General features: G+C 43.9%; 1 protein-coding gene across 6 annotated transcripts in view; it reads right to left on the bottom strand.

Moving 5' to 3' along the window:
* Positions 1-27,043, bottom strand: part of arhgap32b (Rho GTPase activating protein 32b) — a 389,535-nt gene that overhangs the window by 92,077 nt on the left and 270,415 nt on the right. For 5 of the 6 annotated variants that reach the window (XM_052039785.1, XM_052039788.1, XM_052039787.1 and 2 more), the window contains exons 7-10: positions 22,595-22,732; positions 6,074-6,166; positions 3,180-3,302; positions 1,424-1,501 (exon numbers count right to left, since the gene is read on the bottom strand). In XM_052039785.1, the coding sequence (XP_051895745.1) occupies positions 1,424-1,501; positions 3,180-3,302; positions 6,074-6,166; positions 22,595-22,732 (432 nt within the window). The remainder of the gene's footprint in view (positions 1-1,423; positions 1,502-3,179; positions 3,303-6,073; positions 6,167-22,594; positions 22,733-27,043) is intronic. The other variant, XM_052039790.1, reaches the window with a different exon arrangement.

The following is a 27,043-nucleotide window of genomic DNA, read 5'->3' as shown; positions in this document are numbered from 1 at the left end:
ACATGGGATCCAAGGGGAGATGACTAACTTGATCCAAAATTAGTTTGTTGATAGGAGGCAGAGGTTAGTGGTGGTAGGATGCCTTTCCAAATGGAAGTCTGTGACTAGTAGTGTACAACAGGGATTGGTGCTGGGACCTTTATTGTTTGTGATATATGTGAATGTGGGAGGTTTGATTTGTAAGTCTGCGAATGACACGAAAATTGGTGGTATGGTGGATAGCAAGTTCGGTTGTCTAAGGCTACAGTAGGATATAGCTCAGATGGAAAGTTGGGCAAAGCATTGATAGAATTTAATCCCAATATGTGTGAGGTGATATATTTTGGAAGGTCAAATAGGGGTAGGTCATGTACAGTAAATGGTAGGGTGGTAAGGAATGTGGATGAACAGAGAAACTTCGGGGTTCAAGTCCACTGTTCTGTGAAAGTAAATAGGCTGGTGAAGAAGGCAGAGGGCATGTGTGCCTTCACAGGTAGGGACATAGAATACAAGACTTAGAACTCTGTGTTGCAACTTTACCAAACACTGTCAGGGCTACAATTAGAGTCTTGTGTGCAGTTCAGGTCGCCTCACTATGTGAAGGATGCGATTGCGCTGGACTAACTGCAGAAGAGATTCACCAGAATGATTTGAATGTGACTGCAAGTGGCATTGATCAGTATGTTCACAGCTGACATGAAGATTGGTAGAGTTGACAGTGTGGAGTGTAGTCTTAGGCTACAGGGTGATTTCAATGCGTTAGTGAAATAGCAGATGGAGTTTAATCCAGATAAATATGAGATGTTGCAGTTTGGGAGTACTAATGAGGCTGGGACAAACACCATGAATGGTAGGATCTGAGGGAGTATTGATGAATAGAGGAATCTAGGTGTACAAGTTCAAGGATTCTTGAATGTAGCAGTTTTTATAGGTAAGAAGTCATGTGGGATGCTGGCCTTCATTAGTCGGGGCATTGAATACAAGAGCAGAGAGGTTATGCTCCAACCTTGGTCAGACCTCAGCTGGAGCACTGCATGCAGCTCTGGTCACCACAGTATAGGAAGGATGTGATAGCACCGGAGAGGGTGCAGAGGAGATTCACCAGGATGTTGCCTGGGATGGGGTGGTTCAATTCCGAGGAGAGGCTGGGTCTGTTTCTCCTGGAGCAGATGTTGTTCAGAGGGGACATGGATGTATATAAATTAATGAGGGATGTAGATAGGGTAGACAGCACTAAATATTTCCCCAGATCAGGGGTACTTAAAACTAGAGGACATAGATTTAGGGTAAGAGAGAAGAGATTTAGAGGGGATCTTTTCACCCAGAGGGTGGGGAGTACCTGGAATATTCTGCTGGAGGGAGTGGTGGAATCACAGTTGCTAACAGAATGACATAATGCCAGTTCACTGCCCATTCACTAACACATTTTGCACCATGCCCTTACCTGAAACCCATGCTTTCCCCTCCACCATGTGGTATCTTCTTTGGGAGGCATGTCAATAACAGATACAATATCTCCAACCTAGAAAACATGGAATAAACAAGGCTTCAGTAAACCTTTCCACAGCCTCCCTGGCACACTGGACATCATTCTTCCCCTTAATCAGCACTTCTTGACAATTGACACTTAACATGTGCTGAATCCTGTCAAATAGCAAACACAAGGAAATGCAAACATACTGTATCTGTGCAACTATGAAAATGCAACTCTCAGGACGAGGTTTAAAACTTTCAAACCAGTGGCTGGAGAAAGCACAAGAATCGCAATCTATTGAGGAGCACACAACATAAAATTAAGAAGTATGAATAATATCTGAAGTCAGGATCGTTTTATTTGGAAACCAGCTTGGAAGAGTCAGTCTGGCCCCTGGTGATGCACAGTGACTAGATTGAGGTAGGCTATTTTTACAGTGCTCTGTGTTACTAGCAGTTCAGAGTATTCTTTGCCAACAGTGTGAGACTGAAAGAAACCCCGCTCCACACCTTGGATATTAATCAGTAAATGGTCACCAAGGGCATGGACTATGAAGCTCCAGCACCCCAACCCATTTCAACATTCCTCTGCCTCACACCCCTCACCAGTACCATAACAACAAGTGGCGGCAGAGAGAGACAGTTTTTTGTCCTTTTTGTTTGCTATATATATATATATATATATATATATATATATATATATATATAGTGGTGACACAGGTAGATAGGGTACTGTGGAAGGTATTTGGTATACTTGCCATCATAGCTTCAGGTAAGGAATACGAGAGTTGGGACATCACGTTGCAGCTGTCCAAAACATTGGTTGGACCATATTTGGAATATTGTGCACAGTTCTGGTTGCCCCACTATGGAAAGGATGTGACAGCATTAGGAAGAGTGCAGAGGAAATTCACCAGGATGTTGCCTGGAATGCGGGGCTCTAGTTTCAAGGAGACATGAATACACGGTGTTTATGATGGGTTTCACTACAGCACAGGAGGCTGAAGGTGATCTTACAGAGGGACATAAGATTGGGTAGATAGTTTTTTCCCCAGGGTAGGAGAGTCTAAAACTAGAGCGTATGCCTTCTTCCCTCTCACCTTATACCTTAAGGTAAGAGGGAAGAAATTTAAAGGAGATCTGAGGGGTAAGTTTTTCACACAGGGGGTTGCGGCTATCTGGAATGAGCTGCCAGTGGAGATGGGGGAGGCAGTTGCAATTACAATGTTTAAAAGGCATTTGGAGGGGTATTTGGATAGGAAAGTAGAGGGATACAGGCCTAATGCAGGCAAACAGGATAAGCATAGATAAACATCACAGTCAGCATGGATGAGTTGGGCCAAAAATGTCCTTTCCTGGTCAGTACATCTCCATAACTCTTTGACACTTCCAGAGATGGTAACTTTTGGACTGTGCCCCAGGCCTAGATTCCCCAAACAACAAAGAATTTCTTCCCAGCTTCCCTACCAGTTGCTCGTAGTGCCTGGAAAACTTTAAATCACCCCATTACCTTCTAAATTCAAATAATTGCTTATTTGTGTATTCCCCGTCAAATATTGTTAAATCAAAGAATGCCATTTGAAAGACATTAGTTGCAGTCAATGATTATAGAACACATCATTATTTTTCATTATCTTCAGAGAAGAACGTTTAAAGACAAGAACACAATTGAGCTCTTGCTCATTCACTTAAACTATTGGTTTTGAAGTTATTAGATGACAATTTACCTCAAAGGACAGCTCATCTGCAGCCTGTGCGATGTATCGCTTAACCACATGTGCAGCGGCAATGGCAGGAACATTGATGGAGGACTCTTCGTGCACCAGTAGATGATTCCCTTTGTTATCTATCTGTTAGAAGATTCAGCAATTATGTAGCATTCCCCAAGAGAAGAGAGTTGACAGCAAACAACTATAAACTACCTAAAATGGATGACATGTTAAAGTACATGCAGTCCAAACACGTTAAAGCAAATACACCCAAAGAAATGTCAAAGAGTTTCTCCAACAGAATCCCAACCATTCTTCTTTCATGTAAAGAATTCCTGCTGCAAGTGAAGACCAGGCCACTGGCTAACCAGGGTATGGTGGTTACCCTGGCTGGAAGATCAGAGGCTAATCTATTTATGCTGAGATAGCTAATCATAGGCTGGATAACTGTGGGAATGCTCAAGTAAATTCAGAGCTGCTGGGGTCAAACAGTGATTTTTAACAAAATAGTCAGCCATTCTCTGTCCCTGTTCCATGGAGTCATAGGTGAGAACATGCTTGGTTATAATTAGTTCACTGATGTCCTGTAGGGGATGAAATCTGCCATCCTTATCTGGTCTGGCCTACATTTGATTCCAGACCCACAATATTATGGTTGACTTTTAACTGCCCTCTGAATTGACCTACAAAAGCATTCAGTTGTAACAAAAACCACTACAAAGCCACAAGGAAATAAAACCGGACGGATCACCTGGAATCGACACAGGCACTCAAAACAAGGGCAAAATCCGCCCTGTCAACCCTGCTATTCATTTCCAACCCCTAGGGGCTTGTGCCAAATTGGGAGAGCTGTCTCATGGACAAGTCATGCAACAGCCTGATGCAGTCATACTCACAGAACCATACCTTACAGTCAATAACCCAAACATCAACATCTCTATCCCTGGGTATGCACCAGCATGATAGACCCAGCAGAGGTGACAGCACAGTGGTTTACAGTTGGGAGGGAACCTCCCTGGGAGTCCTCAACATAGACTCTGGATCCCATGAAATCTCATGGCATCAGGTTAAACTTGGGCAAGGAACCCTTTGGCTGATTGCCATCTGCTGTCCCACCTCAGCTGGTGAACTGATACTACTCCAGGTGGAACATTACCTGGAAGAGGCGCTGAGAATGGCAAAGGTGCAGAATATACTCTGGGTGGGAGACTTCAACTTCCGTCATCAAGGGTGCTTCAGTAGCACCATTATTGACCAAGTGCTAAAGGACATTTGCTGCTAGATTGGGCCTGTGGCAGGTGGTGAGGGAACCAACAAGAGAAAAACCTACTTGATCTCATCCTCATCAATCTACCTGGTGGATCTGTCCACAACAGTATCTGTATGAGTGACCCCCACACAGTCCATGGGGAGACAAAATCCCATCTTCACCGTGAAAATAACATTTTCATATTGGTACCTATCGCCTGCCAGCTCTTGGCCCACCCCTCCCCCTCTCCTCTTTCAGTCCAGATGAAGGGTCTCGATGCAAAATGTTAATTGTCTACTTCCCTCCACAGATGCTACCTGACCTACTGAGTTCCTCCAGCAGCTCATTTTTTGCTCCAGATTCCAGCACTCACAGTCTCGTGTCTACAAGTCAGGACTATGATGGCACACTCTCAACTTGTCTCGATAAGTGCAGTTCCAACATCACTCAAGCAGTTTGACACCCTCCAGGCCAAAGCTGGTTCCTTGATTAATATCACATTCACTACCCTAAATATTGACTCACTGTACAACCAGCACCCTGGGGCTGCAGTCCATATCATCAACAACTTGAGAAGGTGACTTCATCAGCACCTGCTAAAATGTGCCCACAGCCAGCATTGTACTGAGTTCCCCAAGTATTTCTGCAGCCTTTTGTAGATAGTTTACACAGCAACCACAGTCTGGTGTTGTGGAAAAAGTGAATGTTTAAGTCTGTAGTGTGGAAGAAGTGAATGTTTAAGTCTGTAGTTGTGGAAGAAGTGAATGTTTAAGTTACCATCAGGGAGGTTGGTTTACTCTGGAAGGTACTGTTGGAGCTGCACTTATCCAGGCAACCAGCGAGTGGTCCATCACTTTCCTGACCTGTGCCTCGTAGGTGGTGGAAAGGCTTTGATGTGTCGGGGGATGAGTCACTCTTTATAGGAGCTGCTCTTGTATCTGTGTGTCTGATCCAATTGAGCTTTTAATCAATTGTGGTCTCTAGAATGGTGATGGTGTGGACCTTATCAGTGATGTCTGAATCCTGTTAATGTATGTTAATAATATGACAGAAACCAAGATCAGCCTGGCCAATGTGGCAAGCTTGCTGTACTTTTCACTGAACTTTTGTGCAGGCCGATTTAGCCATGCTTTAAAGGTGTTGTCCTATTGCAAGACTCGGGAAAGGAATCCCCAATTTACTCTCATTAGAAAAGTACCAGGATTCACATGCTGATGACACATTAATTGTAAAGTGAATTTCTATTTTGAAGTTTGTAGGACTACTGGAAATGACAATTAGTGGGGCAGGTGGCTTAGATCCTTTCAAGAACCAACACAAGCACAATGGGCTGAATGGCCTCCTTCAGTGAAATATTCAGACATTTCAGTTTTTACAGATAATGGAGCAAAAGTGGCAAATCAAGTTCAGATACACAGCACCCATGAACTAACCAAACAGTAGAACAGCTCAAGGAGACAACTTGTTTCTACGAGTTTACAATAACACCAACGTCCAGAGAGGAATCCTTAATAAAACATTGTATTTAGTACTCACTTATCATCATAAAAGATCAACCTAGAACCCTGCACCTTGACCTGTTAGATAATTCAAGCATTTTTATCCACTTTTTAAAGCTTCCTCTGTAACATTACACAGTAGGGTGCAAAATCAGAGTCCATACCTCCATCCATGTGAGAGCAGGCCCACAGTTGATCTTATTATCAGCTATGACAGTTAGCCTGGCAAGATACGCCATCAGCATCTGGGTAACTGTCTGCAAAAATGAAAGGCAGATTGTTAGAGCAAACACCCCTGAAATTGGCAAGGTTCAAAACTGCTTCCAAATGTTAACAAAATGAAATTATTAAAATTATCTTTCTGCCCATAACGGGTAAAAAGTGAGAAGGTTTGCTAATGCAATTAAAGCATCATTAGCAAATGGAAATATGAAGGGCCACCTCCTCCCTTAAATACCAGAATCTGAAAGGGAACTTTCTGCAGACTAAAACTAGGTATTTTTCCATCCCTGGAATGGATCAGCATTCACTGAATGCAATACATTCTCTAAATACATTAGGCGGACACATCTGGGAGAAAGAGGACTGAAAGGAACTGCGTGACAGGAACAGAGAAAACATAACCAGGCTGGGGGGTAGACTTTCAGTCACAAATTGAAGCTAAAGCAGGGATTTTGATCACAAATCGTAATGAGGAAACAACGGGAGCACAGATCAAAGCCAGGGCAGCAGATGTAGCATGAATCCAAGGTGCACCAGTAATTGCAGCAGAGATTGAAGCAAGAGTACAAATTAGAAACAGAGACCAAAGGGTGAGCAGGGATCACACTCAGATATGAAAAAAATAAAGAGAATAAGGAAAACTGGCAACAGTCATAGAGGGAGGACAGTGAGATTGAGAGACAGGTGGTGTCAGAGGGAAGACAGAAAGGGACCAGAAGAGTATGATGGAATGAGAGTTGGGTGGGGTGGGGAAAAGAGAGTGAGAAGGCACTCTTTGGGGGGGGGGGGGGGGGGGTCAGTAGGAAGTTGTTGTGCAGAAAGAGGGAGTGTCAAAAAAGAGTGTCAGGGGTAGGGTGGGGAGAGGACAGAGGGAGAGCCAGAGAGGAGCGAAGGGAGCATAAGAAGGGCCAGAGAAAATGTGGGGGGGTGGGGGAGAACGGGGTGGCACTGAGACTGCAGTGTTGGGGGGGGTAGGGGGTACACAGAGAGAAGAGATGCAGAAAGTGCGAGTGGGCAGAAGGGGCACGCAGAGCGCGGGGACAGGGGTGCACAGGGACCAAGGAGTATGAGAGGGAAGGGGACTGAGATACGCAAAAGAGAATGGGGCCGGGGAGAGGGCCGGGGGGGTGATAGTGGCACAGCTGCAAAGGGAGCAGAAAGGTCAGACAGACGGGACACAGAGATAAGAAAGTCAGAATTGTAGGTTCAGAACTGGCAGGTATCAGAGACTAGGCACTGCAGGTTGGGGAGAAACAGGCAGGGATCACCGAACAGGGTGGAGAAGTTGTGAGGTCTGATATTAGAACAGAGAACAGTACAGCACAGCCAATCTACACTTTCATCCAAACCATTTCACAAACAACAGAGGTACCATCATTGATCCCTGTGGAACACCTCTGGTCACAGACTTCCAGTCAGAGAAATGCCCCTCCTATGCTACCCTCTATCTTCTATGGTCAATCCAATTTTGAGTCTAATCTACCAAATCACCGTGGATCCCATGAGTCTGAATCTTCAGGATCAGCCTACCATGAGGGACCTTGTCAAATATTTTACTAAAGTCCAAGTAGACAGCATCCACTGCCCACTATCTCCTCAAGCTCAAAAGACATGACCTGCCCTCTCAAAGCCATGCTGACTATCCCTAATCAGCCCATGCTTTTCCAAATGTGAGTAAATCCTATCTCTAAGGATCCTCTCCAATAGTTTCCCTATCACTGATGTAGGTTCACTAGCCTATAATTTGCTGGATTATCCCTACCGCCTTTCTTAAACAAAGGAACAACACTGGCCACTCTCCAGTCCTCTGGGACCTCGCCTGTGGCTGGAAAGGATGCAAAGATCTCTGTCAAGGCCCCAGCAATCTCTTCCCTTGTCTCTCTCAATAACCTGGGATAGATCCCATCAGGCCCTGGGGGCTTATCCATCTTAATGTTCTTCAACACCACCTTCTTACTGATCTCAACATGCCCTTGAATATTAGCCTACCCCACAATGATCTCTCTATCCTCCATGCCCTTCTTCTTGGTGAATACTCTGGTCCCGGGCATAAATTCCCTGCTTCTTCCTCAAGTGGTCCTACCCTCTCCCTAGCTACCCTCTTGTTTTTAATGTAAATATAAAATGCCTTGGGATTTTCCTTAACCTTACTCGCCAAGGTCATTTTATGGCCCCTTTTGGCCCTCCCGATTCCCCGCTTTAACTATTGCAACAAAAGGCAGGTGAGTCAGAGAGTGAATGAATGGCAACACTTATGTTTAAATGGAATTAGCCTTGCCAACATAAGTTCTAAACAAGACTGTAAAATAAGAACCTAAGAAATAGGAGCAGGAGTAGTTTCATCCGGTCCGTCGAGCCTGCTCCGCCATTCAGTAAGACCATGGCTGATCTGGCTGTGGACTCAGATCCACTGCCTGCCTTTTCCCCATAACCTTTAATTCCCCTACTATGCAAAAATCTATCTTACTGTGTCTTAAATACATTTAATGAGGTAGCCTCTACGACTTCCCTGGGGAGAGAATTCCACAGATTCACTACTTTCTGAGAAAAGCAGTTTCTCCTCATCTCCGTCTTAAATCTATTCCCCTGAATCTTGAGGCTATGTCCCCTAGTTCCAGTCTCAACTACCAGTGGAAACAGCTTTCCTGCCTCTATCTTATCTATCCCTTTCATAATTTTATATGTTTCTATCAGATCCCCTCTCATTCTTCTGAATTCCAGCGAGTATAGTCCCAGGCGACTCAATCTCTCTTCACAGGCTAACCCCCCTCACCTCTGGAATCAAGCTGGTGAACCTCCTCTGCACCACCTCCAAAGCCAGTATATCTTTCCTCAAGTAAGGAGATCAGAACTGCACGCAGTACTCCAGGTGCAAACTCACCAGTACCCTGTACAGTTGCAGTGTAACCTCCACGCTCTTAAATTCAATCCCTCCAGCAATGAAGGCCAATGTTACACTTGCCTTCTTGATAACCTGTTGCACCTGCAAACCAACCTTTTGCAATTCATGAACAAGCACTCCCCAAATCCCTCTGCACAACAGCATGCTGCAATCTTTCACCATGTAAATAATAATCTGATCTTCTATTTTTCCTTCCAAAGTGGATGACTTTGCATTTACCAACATTGTACTCCATCTGCCAGACCTTTGCCCACTCACTTAACCTAGCTATATCTCTCTGCAGACTCTCCACATCCTCTGCGCAATTTGCTTTTCCACTCAATTTAGTGTCATCAGCAAACTTAGATACGCTACACTCGGTCCCCTCTTCCAAATGTTAATGTATATCATGAACACTTGTGGGCCCAGCACCGACCCCTGTGGCATCCCGCTCACCACCGATTGCCAACCAGAGAAACACCCATTTATTCCAACTCTTTGCCTTCTATTGGTTAACTAATCCCCTATCCATGCTAATACATTACCCCCAGCTCCATGCATCCTTATCTTATGAATAAGTCTTTTATGCAGCACCTTATTGAACGCCTTCTGGAAATCCAAGTATATAACATCCACCTGTTCCCCTCTATCCACTGCACTCATTATATCCTCATAGAGCTCCAGTAAGTTTGTCAAATAGGACCTGCCCTTCCTGAATCTATGCTGTGTCTGCCTGATGGAACTATTTCAATCCAAATGTCTTGCTATTTCTTCCTTAATGATAGCTTTAAGCATTTTCCCGATTACAGACATTAAGCTAAGTAGCCTATAGTTACCTGCCTTTTGCCTACATCCATTTTTAAACAGTGGTGTGACATTCGCTGTCTTCCAATCTGCCGGGACCTCCCCAGAGTCCAGAGAATTTTGGTAAATTATCATAAACGCCTCTGCTATAACTTCCGCCACTTCTTTCAGTACCCTGGGATGCATCCCATCAGGACCAGGGGACTAGCTTACCTTTAGGCCCACTAGTTTGCTCATCACTACCTCCTTAGTGACAGCAATTATATTGAGTAGTAGATGAATGTAGTTCTAGCTTTGTTCTAAACCAAATGTGAAGAACTACAGATGCTGGAAACCTGAAATATAAACAGAAAATGCTGGAAATACTCAGGTCAGGCAGCATCTGTTATCGTTTCAGGTCAATGAATCTGATGAAAAGTCCTCAATCTGAAACATTAACACTGTCTCTGTCTCCAAAGATGCTGTTTGACCTGTTGAACTTTTCCATCATTTTTCTGTTTTTATTTGCTAAAAGCTAACCGTCCAATAATTGCTCTCAGTATGTAGTCTGTGGGCATAAGTTCTTGTTCACAGTCACCAACTGGAAGCTGCTAAGCTATTGGATTTCACACATGGATATACTCTCAGTACTTGTTAGGTACGATGGCCTCCCATAGTTGAGCAGCCTATGCAGCAAGGTTCCCAGATGAATGACAGTTGCTTGGATAAGATATCGGAGAGAAATCAGAACCCTTGTGATTGAATCATTAGTGGACTCTGCCCAACAAATCCCAGCACATCCCTCCCCACTATCAGTAGTATCTACACGAGGCAGGAAGGCAACATCCAGCATCAGATACCCACCATCTGGGCCATGCCATTTTCTCACAACTACCATTGGGCAGGAGGTACAGAAGCTTAAAGTCCCACACCACCAGGTTCAAGAACAGCTACTTCCCTTCGACCATTCAGTTTTTGAATCAACCAGCACAACCCTAATTACCACAGTATAGCAACACTATGGTGACTTCAATCACTTTGCACTAAAATGGACTTTGTTTTTTTTTTGTTCTAATTGGCCTTTTCTCCTTGGAGCGACGAAGGATGAGGGGAGACCTGATAGAGGTATATAAGATGATGAGAGGTATTGATCGGGTAGATAGTCAGAGGCTTTTCCCCAGGGCTGAAATGGTGGCCACAAGAGGACATAGGTTTAAGGTGCTGGGGAGTAGGTATAGAGATGTCAGGGGTAAGTTTTTTACTCAGAGAGTGGTGAGTGCGTGGAATGGGCTGCCGGCAACGGTGGTTGAGGCTGATATGATAGGGTCTTTCAAGAGACTGTTGGATAGGTACATGGAGCTGAGTAAAATAGAGGGCTATGGGTAAGCCTAGTAATTTCTAGGGTAGGGACATGTTCGGCACAGCTTTGTGGGCTGAAGGCCCACTCTTCCACACAGCTTTGTTCGGCACAGCTTTGTTTTCTGTTTCTGTTGTAAAACTGTGTATAATTTACATTTATGTTTTTCTTGTGAATGCTGCTTAGATGATGCTATGTGCCTGTGATACTGCTGCAAGTAAATTTTTCATTGCACCTGTGTATACATGTACTTGTGCTTATGACAATAAACTTGACTTTGAATCCGAGCAAGGAAAGGGAACGTGGCAAAAATTCCTTTTGTAGCATTTGGCTCCAACAGCAGTCTATATATTCCAGGAACTGGAGCGGATGCTGGCTCTGGCTTGTATTTGCTCTGCAGCCAATTCCAGGCCTTGTGCCTTTGTGAATTAAGGGATAAGTTTGGATACGGCAGCATCTTAGTCCAAGTAAGCCACTAATCCAGAAAACCTGAGACAACAAGGCCTGCAACCATGAAGCCTGCAGTGCATGCTTAAATAAACCCAAAGGAAAAAGGAATAGGAATCCACAGAAACTTGAAAGTAAAATGAAAAGAATGAGGAGAAAAGTTCTTTAATTAAAGTTACACATGTTGACTGTACACAGCTCAAGACGAAACTCCTTGGCCGTACAACTGCTGAGATCTGTCTGGATTGTTCTCTGGGGAAATTGTGGTAAAGTTTGCTTATTTTGTTGGTTGTTTGTGCTGAGGCAGGCACAGTTGGCAAACATCTCACTCTAATTTTCCTACCTTGGGTGTTGTTTCAGTCTTTCCTTACATGCTCAATGTAGCTCAGCTAGAAAATGCAATATTTCCTCTCAAGGGTTTGTGAAAGATTGAACTTCGGCAAGTAGGCAGTCAATATTCTGGAGTAATGATCTTTCCTCAGAACCACTGAGATCCCAATGAAAGGTCATTTACTTTAAACATTAACATTTTCTCTCTGCACCACTGCTGCCTGACCTGATGCATATTCCCAACATTTTGTTATTGCAGATTTCCAGCATTTTGTAAAAAGGCGCAGTCAATGTTGCTCCAAATTAACCATATCATTTAAACAGGACATCATCTCACTGACAATGGCAAGTGGTCCAGCAACTTGTGTTACGAACCAGCAACAAAAGAAACACTCCAAGTCATGTATCAGTGTTTAAAACTACTTTATTAATAACTACTTATGATAATAAGAAAAATAAAAGTAAAAATATTAGAATGTTAGAAGTAAAAATGTTAAATCTTAATCATTAACCCCAAAACTAAACTCATAATGTGTGTGTGGCAAATTCCCAAACTCCAAGTCCAGGAATGGTTCTTAAAGTTCAGTTCAGCAAACCTTAAGATGAAACATGAGCAAAGGCTTCTTCAACAACCACCGTTGACTGAAGACAAAACGTAGAGGAAGAGAGAAGATAGAAAGTAATTACGAAATCCAAATGTTCTACTTTGGAACCCAAACGACACCTCAGTGTCTACTCAGCAGTGACCACTCCACCGCATCTTCCTCACCCCGAAAGGCACTCGAATCAAGTACCTGTTTCCTTCTGCAGGTCAACAACAAAGTGAACTCCACTGCTTTGTTCTGAAGTATCTGCCACCCCGAAAAGCATCCAAGACGTGGCCATCCACACAAATACCTGTTTCCCTCTACAGGTTAACGACAAAGTGGACTCCACCGGATTACTCCAAAAATCCATACGTGGATTGTAGTGACAGACACAGTTATCATTTCTCATCCATCGATAGAGACTAGCAGGCTGGTGTCTCTCTCTCTCTCTCCTCTGACTGACTGCTTCAAAAACGTCATTACGTCCTTTATCTTCTGTTGTCGTAACCATGCCAACACACACACACACACACACACACACACACACCACTATGCTCTATCTTAAAGGGACATTCACCAATAGTAACCCAGTTCGTAACACTTGGATCTCAAGTACTGCCTGCATGGAGTTTGCATGCTCTCTATATGACTGCACTGATTTCCTACAGGTGCTCAAATTTCCTCCCAAATCTGTACTGGTTGTTAGATTAAGTGTCAAGTGTTGGTGGGTAAAAGAAGAATCAGGGTGTTAATGGGCATGAGAGAGAGAATAGGTTACAGGGAGGAGGGAGCAGGTGGGGTGGGATTGTTGGGATTGCTCTGACACCTGGCAGACACTAGATGGGATGAATGGCCTCCTTCTATATCATCATTAAATATAAATATATAATATTGCAATCTGTGTGACAATACATCGTAATATCTGATTTGTAGATGTAAATATAATCGCAAGTACATACACAGAATTTTTCACAAAAAGGCATGGGACCAGAAAAACAGAAAGGCATTATACTGTTGAAAATCAATTTAGTCTGCAGTCGAACAATTTTGCAGATGTTTCTTTGTATCTTGGTGGACATTGTAAAACTTGTCTCATTTTCCAACAGGACTTTCTTTCACTTGAGCAATTTTTCCAGGAAAAATCTCACACCCGTCCCAGGACCAAAATGATGCCAATGACAGTGCATCAGACAAAATTTGTTGACAGTCAGGTTGTCAACCTCATTGGTCCAAAAGGCATCAGTCCTTATTTAATCATAGAGCAGTCTGGTTTTACTACTCTGTTTCTTCTGAAGCTATACTGACACAAACTGCATTCTTTGTCCTCGCTGAAGTTGGTGACCTCCTCTAATCTCAAACACAACCTCTCACGTGCACCTTGATTAGCTGGTGGAGCTCAGGATCACAGTCACTGCCTCAGCTCCTCAGTCTCAGGCTGCTGCTTCTCACCTCTGTCCCTATCGAATTTGCACAGTCACCCAAACTCCAGACACACGGGGAAAACTTCAGCTAGTTCCACTTTAGATCAGAGGACCGTGCAATGGGCACAGAGCAGGCAGAGACTGTACTTGTGTCATTATTTCTGAAGCATCTGCAATACTGGGGGCCTGCACAGATCCCTGCACAAAGAACACATTTCCCTGCCAGCATTGCTCTTCAACAGCCAATCCAGAACCTCTGATGCCTTGGGAGCATTCTCCTATTCCCCTCTCCCTCTTTACCATCACTGCAACCTCTATTCATTCAGTGGAAACGTTCTCCTGTAACTGGAAGTACGACGTGGTTTGTCCCTTTGAGAACTAACTGCAAAGATCGCACAAGTTAGGCTAGAAGCTGATCACTATGAGAACTTGCAACACATCAAAAATGCTGGGTGAAATCCACAAGATCAGTTCAGTGTGGTGTTACACAGGGAAAGTCGACAAGGTCAGGTTTTTTTTAAGTTCTATAAGTTTTTTGTTTTATAAGTTTTTAATTGGGCTGGACTGAGCACGCGTGTGACATCGGCAGATAAGATGCGGGCAGTTTAAAAAGCAAACCGCCATATCCAGCGGGCAGCTGAGTGAGAGGGAGCAGAGTGGTTGGGCTTTGGCTCAAGGGGCTTAGGTGTAAAGGGGCAAGGCAGGTGAGTAGCTTGTAGGTAGGTAAAGGTAAGGTTTTACCTGTCATCTGTTATAAATTTTTAAGTAGAAAAACTAGGGGGAGAAAAGAATTAGTTCAGATGGAGGACATGGTGGTGTGCTGCAGCTGCTTGATCTGGGAGCTCGTGGACCTTGCTGCGGTCCACGATGGCCACATCTGCAGTAAGTGCTTGAGGCTGGAGGAACTTCGGCTCACAATCGATGAGCTGAAGTTGCAGCTTCAAACACTGCGCAGCGTCAGGGAGGGGGAGAGTTTTGTAGATACTGTACATAAGGAGACGGTCACCCCCTTAGAGCAGGTACTTCTGGAGTCCAGGAAGTAGATAGAAGGGTGACTGTCAGGGGAGGGAAAAGGAAAAAGAAAATGAACAGGCAGATAGAGCAGAGGACGCCGGAGGCTGTTCCCCTCAGTAACAGGTTTTCTGCTTTGGAGGCTGTTGAGGGAAATGACCTGCCGGGGCCTAGCAGCAGTAGCCAGGTCTGTGGTACTGGGACCGGTCCTGCTGCTAGGAGGAGAAGAGGAGGGCAGTAGTGATAGGGGACTCGACAGTCAGGGAAACAGATAGGAGGTTCTGTGGCAGTGAGCATGAATCCCGGATGGTATGTTGCCTCCCAGGTGCCAGGGTCCGGGATATCACTGATCGGGTCCACAGGATTCCAGAGCGGGATGGAGAACAGCCAGAAGTCGTGGTTCATGTTGGTACCAATGACATAGGTAGGAAGAGGGATGAGGACCTGAAAAGTGAGTTTAGGGAGCTAGGCAGAAGGCTGAAGAACAGGACCACAAGGGTAGCGATCTCAGGATTGCTGCCAGTGCCACGCGATAGTGAAGGTAGGAATAGGAGGAGATGGCAAATAAATGCATGGCTGGGAAGTTGGTGCAGGAGGGAGGGTTTTAGATTTTTGGATCATTGGGATCTCTTCTGGGGAAGGTGGGATCTGTACAGAGAGGATGGGTTACACCCAAACCTGAGGGGGGCCAATGTCCTTGCGGCCACGTTTGCTAGGGTGGTTCAGGAGGGTTTAAACTAGGTTGCGAGGGGGAAGGGAACCAGAGGAGTAGGTCAGAGGAAGAAGGGGATGGGGAAAAGTCAGATCTGACAGGTAGAGAGGCTTTGAAGAAGGAGAAGCAGAGTACAGGCTACAAAAGTAGAAAGGTGGATGGGCTAAAGTGCATTTACCTAAATGAGAGAAGCATCAGGAATAAGGGAGATAAACTGAGAGCTTGGATAAGTACATGGGACTGTGATATTGTGGCTATTACAGAGACATGGCTGACATCAGGGCAGGCATGGATATTGAATATTCCTGGTTTTCAGTGTTTTAAAAGGGATGGGGGGAGAGGGGAAGAAGAGGAGGAGGGGTGGCGATACTGGTCAGGGGCACGGTTACAGCTGCAGAAAGGGTAGATAATGTAGAAGGATCCTCTCTAGAGTCAATATGGGTATAAGTTAGGAACAAGAAAGGGGCAGTTACCCTCCTGGGAATATTCTATAGGCCTGGTAGCAGTAGGGATACTGAGGAGCAGATTGGGAGGCAGTTTTTGGAAAGATGCGAAAATAACAGGGTTATTATAATGGGAGACTTCAACTTTCCAAATATTGATTGGCACGTACTTAGTGCTAAGGGTTTAGATGGGGCGCAATTTGTTAAGTGTGTCCAGGACGGATTCCTGACACAGTATGTTGACAGGCCGACTAGAGGGAATGCCATATTAGATCTAGTTTTAGGTAATGAACCGGGTCAGGTGACAGATCTATCGGTGGGTGAGCATTTGGGGAACAGTGACCATTGCTCCATAACCTTTAGAATTGTCATGGACAGGGACAGGAGCAAAGAGGATGGGAAGATATTTAATTGGGGAAAGGCAAATTATGAGGCTATAAGGCAAGAACTTGGGAGTGTAAATTGGGATGACATTTTTGAAGGGAAATGTACTATGGAGATGTGGTCGATGTTCAGGGATCTTTTGCAGGATGTTAGGGATAAATTTGTCCTGGTGCAGCAAGGATCGGACAGGGCTCGTGAGGAATATAGAGTAGCAAAGAAGGAGCTTAAGAAAGGGCAGAGGAGGGCGAGAAGGGGGCATGAAAAGGCTTTGGCGAGTAGGGTTAAGGAGAATCCCAAGGCTTTTTTCTCGTACGTGAAGAGCAGAAGGATGGCTAGGGTAAAGGTAGGTCCGATTAAAGACAAAGGTGGGAGGATGTGCCTGGAAGCTGTGGAAGTGGGTGAGGTTCTCAATGAATACTTCTCTTCAGTATTCACCAAGGAGAGGGGTCTTGATGATGCTGAGGACAGTGTTGGTGAGGGTAATGTTCTAGAGTATGTAGATATCAAGAGAGAGGATGTGTTGGAGTTGTTAGAAAATATTAGGACAGATAAGTCCCCGGGGCCTGACGGAATATTCCCCAGGTTGCTTCGTGAGGCGAGGGAGGAGATTGCTGAACCGTTGGTTCGGATCTTTGAGTCCTCGTCATCAACAGGGATGGTACCGGAGGATTGGAGGGTGGCGAATGTTGTCCCCTTATTCAAGAAAGGTAGTAGGGATAGTCCAGGGAATTACAGACCGGTGAGCCTTATGTCTGTGGTGGGTAAGCTGTTAGAAAGGATCCTAAGAGATAGGATCTATGATCATTTAGAGAATCATGGACTGATTAGGGACAGCCAGCATGGCTTTGTGAAGGGAAGATCTTGCCTCACAAGCCTGATAGGATTCTTTGAGGAAGTGACCAGGAAGATTGATGAGGGTAGTGCAGTGGATGTGGTCTACATGGATTTTAGTAAGGCGTTTGACAAGGTTCCGCATGGTAGGCTTCTTCAGAAGGTCAGAGGCCAAGGGATCCAGGGAGGCTTGACCGTGTGGATTCAGAATTGGCTTGCCTGTAGAAAGCAGAGTGTTGTGGTGGAGGGAGTGTATTCAGATTGGAGGGTTGTGACTAGTGGTGTCCCATAGGTATCGGTTCTGAATCCTCTACTTTTTGTGATATTTATTAATGACTTAGATGAGAGGGTGGAAGGCTGGGTTAGCAAGTTTGCAGATGACACAATGATTGGTGGTGTTGTGGATAGTGTGGAGGGCCGTCGAAGCTTGCAGAGGGGTATTGATAGGATGCAGAGCTGGGCTGACAAGTGGCAGATGGAGTTCAATCCAGAGAAGTGTGAGGTAGTACACTTTGGAAGGGCAAACTCCAAGGCAGAGTACAAGGTAAATGGCAAGACTCTGGGCAGTGTGGAGGAGCAGAGGGATCTGGGGGTTCATATCCACAGATCACTGAAAGTTGCCTTGCAGGTGGATAGGGTAGTTAAGAAAGCTTATGAGATGTTAGCTTTCATACGTCGGGGGATCGAGTTTAAGAGCCGTGAAGTGATGATGCAGCTTTACAAAACTCTGGTTAGGCCACACTGTGTCCAGTTCTGGTCGCCTCATTATAGGAAGGATGTGGAGGCGTTGGAAAGGGTGCAGAGGAGATTTACCAGGATGCTTCCTGGATTAGAGAGTATGGATTATGAGGAGAGACTAAAGGAGCTAGGGCTGTTCTCATTGGAGAGGAGGAGGATGAGGGGAGACATGACGGAGGTATACAAGATATTGAGAGGAATAGATAGACAGCCAGCGCCTCTTCCCCAGGGCTCCAATGCTCAATACAAGAGGGCATGGCTTTAAGGTAATGGGTGGGAAGTTCAAGGGAGATGTCAGAGGGAGGTTTTTCACCCAGAGAGTGGTTGGTGCATGGAATGCACTGTCTGGGGTGGTGGTGGAGGCTGATACGTTGGACAAGTTCAAGAGATTGTTAGATAAGCATATGGAGGAATTTAAGATAGAGGGATATGTGGGAGGAAGGGGTTGGATGGTCTTAGGAGTGGTTTGAAGGGCAGCACAACATGGTGGGCTGAAGGGCCTGTTTTATGCTGTGTTGTTCTATGATTCTATGGCTGTGAACTTCACCTTTGAAGTGTTCGTTTCTCTCATGACTCGTAATCAGGGTGACGCTTTAACCCCAAAAAACTGTATGAGTGAATATCTTGGTCAGGAGCTTCTAGTCAGTCTAGGAAATCTTTATGCACCACTGACACACAGATGTAGAAGTGCACAGTCCCTCGTCATTCACCAGCTCCTTCCGTTGTCCTGCCTCTCTTTTGCAACTACTTTTCCCCTCACACTGTCACAGAATTATAACCCATGATACAGGAGGCCACTTAGCACCGATTGGCCATACCAGGCAAACACTTAAGTTACTCCCATTTCTTGGTCTGTGGCCTGGTCAATTAAGGGTTTTCAGCTACTGATCTAGATATCTTTTAAATGTAACTGTAACCTCCACCCTTTCAGACAGTGCAGCCCACTACTTCCCCCAACTTCCAATTTTTCCATTCTATGTAAATATATTTCACCTGATTATCCATCTGCCTTGCCTAGGTAAGTACATTCCTCCCATTCATCTTGTTTGGGCTCATCATAGTTTTACACACCTTAATTATATCTAGCTGTTTCCTTTGTTCCAAAGAGAAATGTCTGCAGCCGTCCCTTCCAAGAAGACAATACTCATTTAAACCTGTTCGTGCCTTTTGACTCCACACAGGCTAACTACTGTTCAGATCTCTAATGAGATTTGTTCTTTTACTATAGATATTTAAACATAACTTGGGGTTTTCCTTGATTTTCCTGCTAATACTATTTCACACTCCATCTTTGCTTTCCTAATTTTTTTTGTTAATTTTTATTCCTGCACCTTCTACAGTAGAAAATGCAGAATAAGTAATTTACTTGTATTTACAAAAAGCTTCTGATAAGGTACTGCATTGTATAATCATAACAAAGGAGCTTGAATGGGTAGCATATTTCCACTTCAGGTAGAGGTGAAGAACAAGAGGCCTAAATTTGAATTAAATCAAAATTCAGCAGAAACTTCTATATCTGCTGAGTGGTTAGAATATGAATCAGGCTGTCATATCCGTCAAATGTAATTCCCTACAAGTCAAATGTGATTGTATACAAAGTTAGCTGGAAGGTGGATTACAATATTTTAAGTTGTAATAGTCACTGTTTGAATCCAAGTTCTTCCTTCCCTTCACATGGAATAGTGGAGATGAATGGGGTAGATATATTTAAGGAGAAGTGAAATAGATGAAGGATAAATGAATAAGACGTGTTGACGGTTAGACTAAGCAAATTGGAAGTGGGTTTGGGCTCCTGAACATCAACTATTAGCCATCACAGATAGCCAAAGTAAAATGCTAAAAATAGTAGCCGTTCAAACTTTATTGTAAATCCATCTGCAACGGAGTCACTATTCTACCTTTTATGTTTCCCTGAATAATTCTGACTACAGTTCATATGCTACATGTTCACCATGGAAATGAAGGTCCTGTATGATAAAGCTGCTTGTCATAATGTAGCCTGACTACATCGCTCAGGTGGTCTACAAGTTTCATACAGTCTTGAGTTGTTTTAAAATCCTCATTCTCATCACACTTTGCAGTTCTTTGCTTCGAATATCTGGTCTGAGAAAGTCTTTGGGAAAGAAACACCTGCTGCTTCAACTCTGAAGGCCTTAATAACACATGCTGCAACTCTCGACAACGAACTATCTCCAAAAGTACCTTGAGGATTGCGGCACCTTCTGAAAGCCACTACATAAATGCTTTTTCTTTACCTCTAATAATTCTGAATGATCTCTAAGCTGTGAGACAGTTTTGATGAAATAAAACAAAGGTGGCGACCAACAGGTAAGTCCCTGCTTCCACTCAAATACCTAACTTACAGAGGCTACCAGTGAGACAACAACTGCACTGCAGTGAAAGGCTCCAGGAAATCACTCAGAACTTGAGACTTTCAAATAGCAACTGAAATTTTTCAGACACTCTGAACATCTGCTACATGCAGAAAAAACATATTTCATGCAATCGAAAAGAACTGGAACAGAACAGATGCAAGGACACTAGACCTGAGTGAGATTGTGGAGTGGGTGGTGGAATTGGGGAGGCGAAGCAGTAGAACGCTGTGAGACTTCCAAGTAAAAAGATTCCTGAGATCAGGCCTTAGTGAAAGAGCCCAGAGACAAGGGAGGACAAGTATCAGGAAGTGGGTTAAAAAGTGGCACAAGGAAGGAGCTGATGATGAACAGCTGCTGAGTGTTTACTTTTTGTCCAGATCAGGATTAGAAATTCATTACTGGTTAAGTTAGTCTAGCAAACAGAGACACGGTAGAGTACCTTAGTCCCACTGAACGAATATCCTGTGCCTTCCAAGAACCTAATGATAGGATGACTCTTGAATTCCTGGACAATCAAATACATAGGAATTGTTAACTGGAGTTGGAGCTTGAGCAGCAGCTGGTGTTGATGCTGTGCATATGGGAAGCTGAGAGCTATGTGGATAGCAGACTTCAAGAGGTCATGCTGCAGTTGAGGGTGCAGACAGAGAGGAAATGGGTGCACATCTTGTAGACAAGGAAAAAACATAGGAACTGCAAGAGCCTCCTGAGGTTACCCTTCACTCTACTGGCTCCAGTAAGAACGATATTCCCTTTTTGCTACAGCACCAGCACCACAAGGGGATGGATGATGACGATAGCAAGGTGATAGTCGGGAATGCAGTATAGGACAGTAGTAATGCAGACACAAGACACTGCAGATGTTGGAATCTGGAGCAACAAACAATCTTCTGGAGAAACTCAGAAGGTCATGCAGCATCTGTGGGAGGAAAGGAATTGTCAATGTTTTGGGTCAAAACCCTGCAGCAGGACACGATTTCATACAGTGTTTTGTCTCACTAGTGTCAGGGTCAAGGGTATCAATGAACGTCTGCAGGACCATTAGCCAGAAGTCATGACTGACATCGGTGACACTGGAGACAGAGGAATGTGATGATGCAGGCAGACTTTAGGGAGATTTTATTTAAAATAAAAAGGGCCTCAAAGGGACCAAAGTCTAGATTAATGTCTGTGCCATATGCTGCTAGGCACAGAAATAGCTTAGTGCAGAGGGATGGGTGGCTGGGGAGAAGATTCTTAGGGCATTGTTTGGTAGGAGGTGTGACCCTGTAAAAGCTGGAGGAGGTGCAACACAGCAGGGTCAACACGAATATCGTCAAAGAACAGTTTGCTAGTGTGGTTTGGAAGGGTTTCACCTAGCTTGATAGAGGAATGCAACTCTGCAGATTCAGAAAAGATAGAGAAGTAAAAGGGGAAAGTAAGAGAGAAAAACAGAGAAGGAGGAGATAAAGCCAAGGCCAACGTGGCACACAATTAGATTGTACAACCGAGAACAACACTTGCAGCTAATAAATATGTGCAGGGATTCTGGGGGAGAAATAGATGGGACCTGGATGTTGGGAATGATATTTAAGTGAGTGATGCATTTTCACTGTTGCAATTAAAATACATTTGGAACTGCCTCAATATCATTCTCTCATTCACTTGCAATACTGGAGACTAGCCGATTAAAGAACTCAATGTGCAAAGCACAATGCCTTTGTCTAGGGAGCCAAGCAGCTTCTGCCACATCTACATTGAAGCATTTGCAGGAACACACAGAGAACGGCTAGTTTCATGCTACAATTCTTAAAGGGAAACACACACTAAAATGACATGAAGCAGATATATGCCAGGAACCTTCAGTGTGTTGAAGCAGGACTACTGTTAACCACAGCTTTTGTTTTGCATTTTTTTTACCCCTAATGTTAGTCAACATTGCCATGTGAGAAAAAAAAGCTACTCCTGGTTTTCTCTCAGCAAACAATCTGCAGGATTTCGACCCAAAATGTTGACAATTCCACAGATGCTGCTTGACTGGCTGAGTTCCTCTAGCAGATTATTGCTCCAGATTCCAGCATCTGTAGTCTTGTGTCTCCTGGTTTTCCCTCCCTATCTGCAAATAATGTGCAATGACTTTCTGCACTGGCCACACACAGGGGAATGTGCAGCCTGGTACCATACCTCTGCACTGTCCTTCAGCCAGTCTGTACGGGGCAGCTCCACCAGCTGGGAAAATCGGCGGTCATAAATACAGAGATGGAGATGTTTATCCAGCACCCGGAAATCTTCATAGCTCCGCTTCACAATCCAACTCCTGCCCTGCGGATAGAGGAGAGTTTACTGACCACGCATCACCTGAATTCAGCCAAAAATAACCTGTTCCTGAAAAAAAATGTTTTAACAACTGTCTTAAATATATTTTATGACTTTCACAGTAGAAAATTATCAAAGCATTTTGGTAAAGTTTCAAATTCCTCTTCACCTTCACTAATAGATATCATTCTGATACAATACAGATTCAATCATATTTTTCCAATACTGAACCCTACTCAAATTAATTGCCGAATTTGTTTTGTTAAATTTAATACATTCAGTTTCAACTAAAATGAGCACACGTTTATGACGACAATCTCCCACTTTTATACAGTATTTGTTCCTGTGTAACTTTACCAGTAACTTCCTTCACTCAAAATACTTCTGCCGATTACCACTCTCTTTACACTTCCATCACAGGTGACTAACTGCATCTATTAATTTAACTTAATTTCTATTGTAGACTTCCCAAAGATCCAACTGAATGGAGTTTGTATAGGTGACAAGAACCTGTAAAGTTAAATTGGTCCTTCTGATCCTCCATTGTTAAAGTTCACTAACCCTAGGTTCATACCCCATTTTTTTGTCTAGGATTTCACTGTGGAAGTACAGTTGCTGTACTCACACCCAATTATTCAATGCAGTTATGAGTACAAACTTAGCACCTTTGAACACAACAAATACACTCCATGTTTTCCTATTTCTAATTCACTCGCATTCTGTACTGGAAGTCACTAACTGCCCCACAATCAACACCTCTAATACAAAATATTATGGTCATTGAGCTCACTGCTACTTACAGGACCTTGCTGCTATGTTTCTCAACACTAAAATGGGCAATAAATTTCATTGGCTGCTTTAAGATGTCCTTATGTTGTGAAGGGAGCAACATAAATGAAAATGCTTTTTTCAACATCTTAGGATTTCTCGTACTATAAATGTTCTACTTTATTTAATATTGTTCAATTAACCTTAAGCTTTAGCAATAGAGCAAAACCCCTTCCGACTAATAATTTTACCCAAGTGCCTTACTCATAGGGATGGACATAACAGTGCACCACATCCCTGTGCAAATAACTTCTTTAAAACCTAATCAATAACAGGCATCCACAGGCGACGTAACACTTGTCCTTTCACCTCTTTCCTTCCCACCATCCAGGAAACCAAACAGTCTCTCCAGGTGAAGCAGCTTCTTCCAATCTAGTGAACTGCATTCAGGGTTCACAACGTGGTCTCCTCTACGTTGGAGGAACTAAACACAGATTGGGTTTGACCGCTTTGAGGAACACCTGCACTCAGTCCAGAGGGGCAACCTTGAGCTTCCTGTCGCTGCCGCTTTAATTCCTCATCACACTCTGACCTATCGGTCTGTAGCCTCCTGTGCTGGTACATTGAGGCCCAATGCAAGCTTGAGAAACAGCACTTCATCTTCTGTCTGGGCACACTGCAGCCTTCTGGACATGATTGGTCTGCATCAGTCATCTATCTGTAATATCAACTCAACTTGCTTTCTTTTTCCTTTTTATCTCTCTCTCTAGATGTGGAGGACATGCCCAGCCTAACTTGCCAGGCTTGACCTCCCGCTCTGCATTTTCTAACTCCTACATTTTTTTGTCCACGTTCTCACTCTCTAACTGCTTCCATTCACACTTTGCAGATGACACTAAAATAGGTGGTTATCAAAAATTACGAGGGAATCTTGACTGGCTGAGTTAGTGGGCTGAGGAATGACAAATGGAAATAAGTGCAAGGTGTTGCACCTTGGAAAACAAAATCCAGGTAGGACTTTCACAGTGAACAGCAGGGCCCTGGAGTACAAGTACATGGTTCCCCGAAAGTGGAGTCACAGGTAGACAGGGTGGTGAAGAAGGCTTCTGGCACGCTGGCCTTCATGAGTCAGGGCATTGGGTATAAAATTTGGGAGGTCATGGTGCAGTTGTACAGGACGCTGGTGAGGCTGCACTTGGAGTATTGTGTTCAGTTTTGGCTACCCTGCTATGGAAAAGATGTTATTGAACTGGAAAGAGTCAGAAACAATTTAAAAGGATGTTGCCAGTACTTGACGAACTGAGTTATAGAGAGAGATTGGACAGGCTAGGATTTTATTCCCTGGAGCGTAGGAGACTGAGAGGTGATCTTATAGAGGTCTATAAAATCATGAGGGGCATAGATATGGTGAATGCACTTAGTCTTTTTCCTAGGGTCGGGGAATCAAGAACTAGAGGGCACAGGTTTAAGGTGAGAGGGGAGAGATTTAACAGGAACTTGGGGTGCACTTTTTTTTAAACACACGAAAGGTGGTATGAATGTGGAATGAGCTGCCAGAGGAAGTGGTTGAAACAGGTACAACAACAACTTTTAAAAGACAGTTGGACAGGTACATGGATTGGAAAGGTTTAGAAGGTTATGGGCCAAATGCTGGTAAATAGGACTAGCCTTGATGGGCATCTGGTTGGCATGGACCAGTTGGACCAAAGGGCCTGTTACTTTGTTTACAGCTTAACCCATGGTCACCCCAGTTTTACTCTATCAGAGATACCCACCTCCTCACCCTCCCTGCAGATTTACAGGCTTTTGTCTGCTTTTCAGTTCCAAAGAAGGGTCTCTGACCTACAACATTAACCCGGTTTCTCTTCCTACAGATACGGACTGACCTGCTGAGTATTTCCAGCATTTTGATTTTGTTTTGGGTTAAAAAGTACTTCCCATACACTTCCTTTCCTCTTTATGCTTAAATTTGTCCCCTTGTGGATGATGGAAAGTACTCAAAAGATGCATGTGAGACTTTTTGCTAAACAAAAAATTGGAATAGTACTAGAATTAACAAAAATTTCTGGAGGCAATTTTTTCTGTTCACTTCTCGAAGTACCCACCTAGGAGTCAGGCATACACATAAAAATTTAAAACATCCCCCCTATAATCAGTGCACACCATTTCAATAGTGAGAAAAAAAAATGACAAATACAGATAATTTTACTAAATAGAAATTATTTTCCTAAGAAACATCTGTGCTCTGTCAAAGCAACTGTTAGTTCAATCTTTTCATTTCTTACTGTAGCAGAGCCAACTCTGGGGCCCTGGTCAGTGAGGAATTAGACCACAAATTGCTCCCGTTTGACCTGTAAAGCTGCAACACAAGTGTAAGCAGAGAAAGCTGCTTTCCCACAGACTACATATAGTCATACTGAGAGAGTCGAGCCAGCTCACGTGAACACAGTAACACATTTCAAACACTTTAGACAAACCAAAGATCAACAGGCATGCAACAGTTCTGATTCTCAACAACATGGGAGATGCAGCCATTCTTGGATTGCAAGTCAGTGATGGAGTGAGTGGGTAAAGGGCCCTAATGGTAACTGTGTGTAAAGTGGAGGAGGACACCCTCAAGTTAGGATTACATGAAGGTAAAAGTGAAAGGTTCTTGGGGAAATTATGCAGCAAGAATTCTGTGCCTTCCATTGCTGACTGCAGCTGGTATTGTGGGGCTGGAGTGGAGCCCAGTGTTGAGATTTCGGATTGGAGTGGGATTGGTTTTATGGGGCTGAAGTGGAGTTGGTAAACCAGGTGTCCTGGACTGGAATGGACCTGTATTCTGGGTTGGCCGTAAAGCAGGCATGGCACAACTGCAGTAAAACTGCTACGATAGGACTAAAGTAAAGTTGGTCCTTAAGGACTGAAGGACAGCTGGTATTGTGGACTAGAATCATTCTGGCATTATGGAATGGAGTGTGAAATTACAGGTGTTGGTTGTCTCTGCAGTTGCTACACAGTTATTTTTTACATTAATAGAAAAGCATAGAAGCATGAAAAATTTGTTTTTTTTTTTGAAAAGGGCTTTTCATAACCTCAGAATATCATGTTGCTTTATTAAATAAGTATTTTTAAAATATAGTCAGTCGCTCTCTTAGAAGGCAGAAGAGGCAGCATTCAACATGTCCGTAAAACCGATCACAAAAGCAACTCAAATACTTCCTCTAATCAAAATCAGATTTTTGTAGGACATAGACACCCTGGGACCACTGACGTACAGAGGATCTTGGGGCGTAGGTCTATAGCTCACTCAAAGTGGTAACACAAGTGGATAGGGTAGTGAAGATTGCCTTTGGTATGCTTACTTTCATAGGCCAAGGCAATGAGTATAAGCGTTGGGCCATCTTGTTGCAGCTGTACAAAACATTGATTAGGAGGCGTTTGGAATTTTGTGTACTGTTCTGGTCGCCATACTGCAGAAAGGATGCGGTAGCAGTCGAGAGAGTGCAGAAAAGGTTAACGTACAACTTGACTTCCCGATCACCTACTGCACGTTGGCCTTTAGTG

This window comes from Pristis pectinata, chromosome 27 (assembly GCF_009764475.1).
Source record: "Pristis pectinata isolate sPriPec2 chromosome 27, sPriPec2.1.pri, whole genome shotgun sequence".
NCBI lineage: Eukaryota > Metazoa > Chordata > Chondrichthyes > Rhinopristiformes > Pristidae > Pristis > Pristis pectinata.
The sequence above is the reverse complement of the archived record's forward strand: the minus strand, read 5'-3'. Positions and strand labels throughout refer to the sequence as shown.